At 28.2% G+C, this 9,009-nt stretch overlaps 1 protein-coding gene across 1 annotated transcript; it reads right to left on the bottom strand.

Annotated features, from left to right (window-relative positions):
• Window positions 1–1,044: 1,044 nt before the first annotated feature.
• LOC140184643 (uncharacterized) lies at window positions 1,045–1,479 on the bottom strand. The gene has a single exon (XM_072236581.1). The coding sequence runs from the start codon at window positions 1,477–1,479 to the stop codon at window positions 1,045–1,047; it is 435 nt and encodes a 144-aa protein (XP_072092682.1).
• Window positions 1,480–9,009: the final 7,530 nt, after the last annotated feature.

Below are 9,009 nucleotides of genomic sequence, written 5' to 3'. Positions count from 1 at the left end.
TGTAACACATCTAAAATTATTAAGTTATACAAAAAATATTTTTGAAACACATCTAAAATCATAAATCTAAAATTTAAATTTAAACATTAAAAAATAATTGTAACACATCTAAAATTATGAAGTTATATAGAAAATATTTTTAAAACACATCCAAAATCATAAATCTAAAATTTAAATTTAAACATTAAAAAATAATTGTAACACATCTAAAATTATGAAGTTACGCAAAAAATATTTTTGAAACACTTTCAAAATACAGAATTCACATATGCAAAAATAATTTAACATTGCAATATATATGAAAATCTCTTCAGGCCATTTTGTTCAATTTTTTATTTCAAAAAAAATAAAAATTTATACAGAATAGTAAAAAAAGCAATGGTGTCATAGACCCATCCAAACCTTAGGTAAGTTTTTGGCATGGACAAACCGCAACGTTGATGCGGACCAACGGTGATCAAGGAGGAGGAAGGCGACGACGAAGATGAGTGTTGACAAAAGGGAATGCGGCATTGTGACTGAGCGCCAAGAAGGAGGAAGGCAACGTCGAAGATGAGCGCGGAAGAAGAAGGTGGCGCGGAAGAACGGCAGCGGAGGATGACTTCTCTGGATTTTCGTCTTTCGATGTGCGGCTCGAGATTTTTTATGTGGGACAAACGTGACTTCTCTGCTTTTTTGAGTGTTTTGTATTGGTTTAGTTAATAATTAGATAGTTTAAGATTTATTTAAGAATTTTAAAATCAAAATTTTGAACTTTGAATAATTTAATTTTTAGATATGTATTAAATTTGGAATAGAAATTTAAAATTTAAATTTTAAATTTCAGTTTTATTTAGTTTGTATTTTGAATGTGTATTTAATTTTAAAAAGATACTAAATTTATTCATAATTTTTAGATGTATTTGTTTTAATTTTTTTAAATTATTGTAATAAAAAGCTGAATATTGTACCATTTTTAAAGGATACCTAGTTGAATTGAACCACAGGTTATTCATCCTCCAAATGGAATAGAAGCTAATCACAAATGGTTCTTTCTCTTGGATTTCATATCCAAATAAACCAGACTACCTCACATGCCGAAATGTACCTACAATCGTAGTAATTCCTAATTTCGTCAACAACTTGTGTGGCTTCTGACGAATCACCAGTGTTGTATAGGGTAGTTGTGACACGGTCATTGTCCTTGTGTACATACTTAAACAAATACTTAATAGAACTTGTTTGGCATGTGTTTTCCACATTTATGTGGCACCCGAACTTGAGCAACAATTTTGGATTATAAGGAACAATGAACTTATTGTCTAGTACACATTCTATTTTCTTCACTGTTCGACCGTTATCAGTATGCCTATATTTGGAAAATCCGGCTTCATCAATGAGTGTTCGCTGCCTAAACTCTTTGAGATAAAACTTTGAACATGATCCATTCTTCATGCAAGGTGAATTTTTATTGTACAGACCACATGGACCATGTACCATGTAATTTTGAACAGTTTCATGTAGATTTGGCATTTTATTTTAATCAGGAATCTCAGCTGTTATATGTTTGTCTATGTCATCTGGTGTTTGTGGCTTGAACTCGTTATTCATGAATAAAAGGATATGTGCATGCGGAAGCCCTCTCTTTTGAAACTCTATAGTGCAAACATATGTAAATTGAAAAGACAAATGAGCAAAACATTACAGCATAAGATTTTAATAAGGTGCTGCATAAACACAGACTTACATCCCAAAATTTTGCCAAAGATTTTTTCTTCTTTTAGGTCATCAATCAAACCATCAAGTTTGATCTTGAAAACTCAACACAATATATCAAGGCGATCTTCTGCCTTTAATCCAATGGGAGTCACTTCTCTTTTTATCTCATCTTATTCAGGGTTACAGGTCATAGTGATAGAATAGTTAGGATATCCTGCATATCTGCAAATTACAAATGCATCTTTACAATTATTCATCATGTACTTAGGTCCACCGGTAAAGGTACCGGGAAGAATGATTCTTTTGCCAAGCCTTGCAGCATCTACATTCTCGTTTATAAGACTTTCATGCAGATATTTGTATTTGTCAACCCTCAACTGTGGTTGTTTACACCTAAAGGATTTTAACCTCTCTGATTTCACCATTATGTAACCATCTACCAGAAACTGTTGGAATAATCTCTTTGATCTTAGAATTAACGGAGATTCACCTATCCTTTTCTGTACGTAGTTGAAAAGCAAAAAATTGTCACAAAGTGATTGTTTTGTTTTTCTTTGTAGGCCTATCGGAGATAGAATCTGATGTTGCAATACCCAAACGAAATCCATCCTCCCCATATGGAAACAACAATGGATATTGCAAGGCTAAATAAGATGGGTGAAAAACATCAATCTGTTGGAGCTTTCTAGTTTGACTCTTTATAATAATATATCTATCTTTACTTAGTTGTTCGACATCGCCAACAATCAATGCAGCCACTTTAAATGCAGATGAAAAGTTGTATGTCTTGCCATATGTAGTCCTTTTACTAATCAACTTAAACTTTATGTTTGTGCAATTTTTCTGTTGGTACCTATCTCTCGCATAGCGAAAACTCTTTGCCAAACTATTATATTTTTCTAGCATGTTTCTTAATATTGCCACAATTTTCTTATCCCGCTCATTTATAGCTTCATTGGAACTACAAAAAAATATGTTATTTTCTTTCACATATAAAAAATAACTAAAATAATGTTTGATTGGTTGCATGAAAATTATCGAAGTGTGCCTATCCGATTATCAATCTTATTTTCTGTTCATAGATATATAGCTAGGCAAATGTTGGTCGCAGACTATCCGGAGGAAGTAAGCTACCAATGCTATGGTAGTTTTGACCCAAGGCTTAAAGATTGGAGGAGCAATCCCATTGTTCACCCCACGGTCAATTTTTTTGGCTATTGATGTAAAACAAAACATTAAATTAAATGCCCTTATATTTTTTAGGAAATGAATACTTCTTTGATCTCCTCTAGTATGAAGCTGAATGAGCTCATCAGGAGGCACAAAAAGTAGAGGAAGCTCGATCTTTCCTTCCATACAACATAATAAAAACTTTGGTTGGGGCGACTATTTGAATTTAGCAAGCCTTTCTTCAGACCACATCTATGCTTTACAATGTTGACATTGATAAATAGGATTTTCTATATCCCACACATTTCCTAAATGAACTCTCTTTAGATACTCAGTTGTCATACCGATACAATTTAGTCCATGATGTACACAAAGATGCAAATAAACATACAGATAAAATTTTTACATACCGTCTAAAGTTTATGAGGATGGTATAAAATTATCTTCTATATTCACATCCGACATTGAATCATCATAACCATTCAAATGGTTTCAACAGCAGAAACCACATACATTCAACTTTTTCACCATCTCAGTACAGGTTCGTCCGAATAGAGCTGCGGTCTCCTTATCGAACACAACAAAAGTTGTTGTAGCAGTACCATCTAAAACCAACAAATTCAACTTATACCTATTTTTTTATTCAAAAACATCAACTAACATTTGGCCTGTCACCCTTTAGTTACAATAAAATCATAAAAATTATATTCAACACAATTTAAATGCTCAAACATAATTTTTTTAGGCTTATCAGTTTTCTAGATTTTAGTCTAGCAGAGGAGACTTTGGTATAAAATTGTTGTAGGTATATAAATTTTTTCTATGCACTCTATCTCATTTTGACAATTTTTTTATGGATAGATAATATTTCCATCAATTAAAGGAGTTTTTGTTTTTAATAAATTGTTCTCTTATTGTCTACTAATTGTTGGTATTAAGCTAGATATTGCTAAATAAATTAAAAAGAGACATAATCAATTACATAACTATATTGCTTTTTTATGAAAAGATTGCACAAATAAGTCCAATTAGAGTCGTACCTATTAAAAACATTATTCACGTCCTTATTACAGCCATCGCAGAAGTATGTATCCGCATTAGCTTCTACCTTCACGCTACAAACACAAGATTTATACCACCAACTTAGAACATGTTCAACATCAAGAACAGTGACCAGAATAACATAGAATCCAACCTACATAGGAACAGTTTGAAAGTCAAAAAAATAAATAATGAACCAAACATAAAAAAGTAGTTTTCTATAAGGCACTCACATCCGCAGCCGCACGTAACTCCTTTATTGTCTTCCTCTCAGTGGAATATAAAACTTCATCTTCATTAACATACACCGGTTTGCCAAAAAACACAGACAGGTACTGCGAGATCTCTCTATAGTACATGCTACTTATCAATCACAACACCATAAAAATACAATCAATATACACAACCATAAATAATTCACAATATTTGTACAATACTTTTTTCGAAGCATCACAGCCTCAGGAACATCTGGATTTATCAAGAGTCTGGTACCATACATAATGTTCTATAAAATATTGGTACCTATGTACAATAATAATTGCTTAAATGAGTTGTATAATTATACTTGACAGAAAAATTATCGAATGAAAAGTAACCAAAAGTGTCATTAGATTTAAAAAAACAACTATAATCTACTGTGAACCTAATTAATTAGTAAAATTTTTTTATTTTAGCAATGAGCTATATAAAAAATATTTATTGCAAATATAAAATAATAAAAAGTATTATATAATAACAAAAATATAGCTTGAAATTATATATTGATTAATTAATTATTGAGTAACATAGAATTTACAATAAAAAAATTGGTGATACAATTTATTCACGTGTATATAATAATATTTTTTATTATTTCAAATTTTAATTTCTAGAATGCCAGCCATTTGTCGGAATTGTTATTACTGTTTTCTATAATTTTACTTGTAATTCCACATGATCAAAAGTATTAAAATACAAAATACAGTATTTATAATTTTGCTTCCACGACATGTAGTATCACACTCTAAAATTTAAAAACAAAAATTTAAAAGCATATACGCCGTTCTCCATTGCTAGCGTATATGCTTGCTTGCTGGGAGAGAGAAGACCCAAAAAGATTAAAAGAGGACTTGGGTGCGGGTTGAAATTAATTGTATGAGATTCGGATAGGTTTTCTATCTGCCCAACTTGAAATCGGGATTAGTCTCCGTAGGCCCATGTTTTGTTAAGATGCAATAGAAGCAAGCAAACTAACATGGTGTGATCCCTATTTTTTTATTCCTTTTTTTTTATCACAATTCACAAGTTCTATGCTTTGTTTGATTATTGTATAAATCATGGATCTACATTGGGCCACCTAAGAAATTAATTTATTTTGCTTACATTTTAGAATGAGTTTAATTAATAATTTGTTATATAAAATTATTTTATATTTTTAATAAATCAAATCTAATGATATTAGTTAATAATACATAGAATAATTACGTTTAAAATGAAAAAAGTTTTGCCTTATATTACTTTTGCTTACGGAAATATAAAACTTAAAACTTAACAATTTACGAAATATAAAAGGCTAAGGAAATAAGGTCATTTATAAATTATCTTTAATTTATATATAATATAATTAAATTTAATAAATTCAATTAGAATAAACAATAAATTATTTATTTTATTTCGGACTTTATAAATAAATAAACTAATTAACTAATATAAAGAATAACAATTAATGTAGTAAAATTAATCAAGTATTATATACTATAATAAATTATATTGATATTTAAATATCTAAGCAAATCAATTTGCTAGTATAATTAAGTCATATCAAAACACTTAAAAATAAACCGTTCTTAATTAAATACTATCTATATTATATAAATCACATTTAAATCTATTTTTCCGTGCGTATATAATTTAAAGTAATTTACAATTTATTTGATTGAATATTATAATATAAAATAATTTATAAATTAACATTAATTCATATATAATATATAATTAAATTTAATGAATTTAATTAAAATAAACAATAAATTATTTATTTTATTTTAGACTTCATAAAAGAAAAAACTAATCACTAATATAACGAATTATAATTAATGTAGTGTAATTAATTAAGTAATATAAATTATAATAAATTATATTAATATTTAAATATTTAATAGACACCAAAAAATTGTGTAGACACCAAAAAAAAAAAAAAAAATATTTAATCAAATCAATTAGGTGAAATAATTAAGTCATTGCAATAAATTATATTGAATGAATTAAAATAATTAATTTGGGAAACACTTTCCGGAGTATGTCACGTTAGCTCTACCAATTTTTATATAATAGAATAGATACAATAGTATTGTTTGAATACAGCCTTTACCATCAAGAAGAAACCAAACACACAGTCCAGTATATCTCTGCATACGAGTCTGAATGTGTAATAAAGAAACCGAAATCAAAAACTATAAATCCAGTGAAAACAAGCGCAAGCCTTGATTGTAAATAGAATGTGGAATGAAGGGAATATACTTTTCCTTATTGGAATAATATCCTTCCCGCTGATTTAAGGGTTTAAGTAGGTCCCATCTCTTTGGATCTTGTTAAGAAGATAATGACTTATTTGTATTTATAAATGATTATCTCTTATACTATCTAGAATAATTATTTAAGTATTAGGGATAATAAATATTTTTTCAAAAATTTAAACTCATTTTTGAATTTACTAAAGATCGAAGTCTTGACCTTTTGGATTTGGAACTCTAATACTATGTCATGATACCACTCATCCCAAAAACTTCAATTGATGAGAAACGATAACACTAATAGTTATATTTTTAATACTCTCTAAACTTCCATTGTATATATTATATAAATATTTTATTGGTTATTCATATTTTTTCTAATTTCAAATGGTATAATCTCTCTATATTTAATTAAGAGATTACGGATTTGAGTCTCCTATTTAATAAAAAAAAATGGTAAATAACAAACCAAACACGCACTATATTTATTTAAATTGTTTTATAAAAAAAATAAACTTCCTCCATCCAAAATAATAGTTTACTACTTTCTCTTGCATTTTCAGGTTCCAAACATATATATTAATCGGGACAAATTATTTCAGATATGAAATACGTAGCTAAATTTTTGTTACAAGATTTTTTTTAAAAGGAAAGATACCTCAACGGGGTAGGAGTAGAACAGTAGAAGGAGGAGGTACTGATTGTGGGACCCAGGAGTGGCGTTATCAGTGGGTTAATTTTTAGGGATTTGTGAGACCAACGTGGAAAGAGGTCAGGTTGCCAAAATATTGTACTTTTGTGAAAGAAAATGCCAAAATACAATTGTGTAGAGTGATGAATAATTGAATACAATCTGAAATTGCTTTTTTTTAATATTAACTAGTATGTTCCTGTATTTTGTACGGGATAATACATAAAATTATATTAAAAATTTTATTAAAAAATTAAATAATATATATAATAATAATTATTATAAATATTTTATAAAGTTATAATTAAAATCAAACTCTTAAAATTTTTTTAGTCACAAAAAACTCTTAAAATTTTTAATATTAAAATATTAAAAATAATTAGTATTTATCTTAATCAATTTAAGTTTGTTAAGTGATTATCTCACTCGTCCGCTTAAACAATTATTAGGAGTTAGAATCTCGCCTTGTGTATATAGCAATCCATTGGTTAGCGATAAATCCTTAATAAAAAGACTATCAATACGTGGTTAGACTTGGCAGGAATTTTCGAATACGCAAGTACCCGACCCGTCTATACCCGGATGAAAAGGGTAATAACTTGACTCGAGTCGGGACAGATTTTGCTTAAGACAGGTATCGTCGGGTTTAGGGTGTACCCGCCCCGAATATATACATATAAACACTTTTTAGTAATTAGGATTTGCCTCATATCACACAAGATTCATAGCTTCAGTCTATATTCTATAGCCATGCAAGATAAACTCAATCATCCTCACCTAAAATCTTCTTCTTCTCAACTTCTTCACAAAAAAACCGCATAGCTCCTGTCATGTTGTTACTGAGTCCATCGCCGCTTACCTATTCACAACTCTCATATTCCTTCACAGCCAGAGACGAATCCACGTTTAATATAGAGGGGGCATTTGCCCCCACAAATTTTTTTGAAAAAAATTAATACTTATATACATATATACCATTTATTATATTATATTTGTCTCAAAATAAAATATAAATAGTTCTTTTGTATTTTATATTAAAAAATATTTTGTTAAACTTAACACATAATAATAATTATATTGTTAAATTTGATTTAGTATGAAAAATAAATAAATACACTCAAAAATTAGTGATAATTAATTATATTATATTAGTTAATTAATTAATAATTAAATTAAAACTTAGTTTTCTAATTAAATACAACTTAAATTATTAGTGATTTTTTAAAAATTATTTAAGATAAAAAAATATTATCTATGTATTAATATACTGTAATTATTTTGGTTAAAAAATTTATTTATACTATAAAAATTATAATAAGTAGATTTGACAATTAAGTAAAATAATTGTTTAAAAATATATATAAAAAATAATATTTAATCATGTTAAAAATAAAAAAAGTCCTTATAAATATTTTTTGTTATTTTAGATATTATACTATGTGTATAAAATTATATTTTTATTATTTTAAATATTATAATAATGATTGTGTGTATATTTCTAGTTCTTATCAATATGTATTAGATAGTTCTAATTTTAAATTTTGAATATATCTAAACCAATTTAGATTGATCAAGTGATCAATTTAGTCGTCCGCTTAAATAAGTACTGAGGGTTCGAATTCTGTCTCGTATGTATAGCAACTCGTTGCCGACCAATTTTAGATTCTTAAATGGAATTCAAATTCATGACGGATTAGTCCTTAACTTGTTGAATATCGTGGGAAGCAAAAAAAATAGCTATACCTAAATTTTATTATATTTTTGTCCCCATTACTAAATTTTTCTGGGTCCGTCATTGTTCACGGCTTATGTCATCATCGCTGCTCATCCCGTTATCATCGTTGTTGAGCCTGTTGCCACCATTCTCATGCCGAGTTTCTTTTCTCTAGGTAAATTTTTCTCCCTCTCTGTCTCTCT

The sequence above is a fragment of the Arachis hypogaea genome, chromosome 5 (assembly GCF_003086295.3).
Source record: "Arachis hypogaea cultivar Tifrunner chromosome 5, arahy.Tifrunner.gnm2.J5K5, whole genome shotgun sequence".
Classification (NCBI taxonomy): Eukaryota; Viridiplantae; Streptophyta; class Magnoliopsida; order Fabales; family Fabaceae; genus Arachis; species Arachis hypogaea.
Note: the sequence above shows the minus strand (reverse complement) of the source record. Positions and strands in the feature narration are given on the sequence as shown.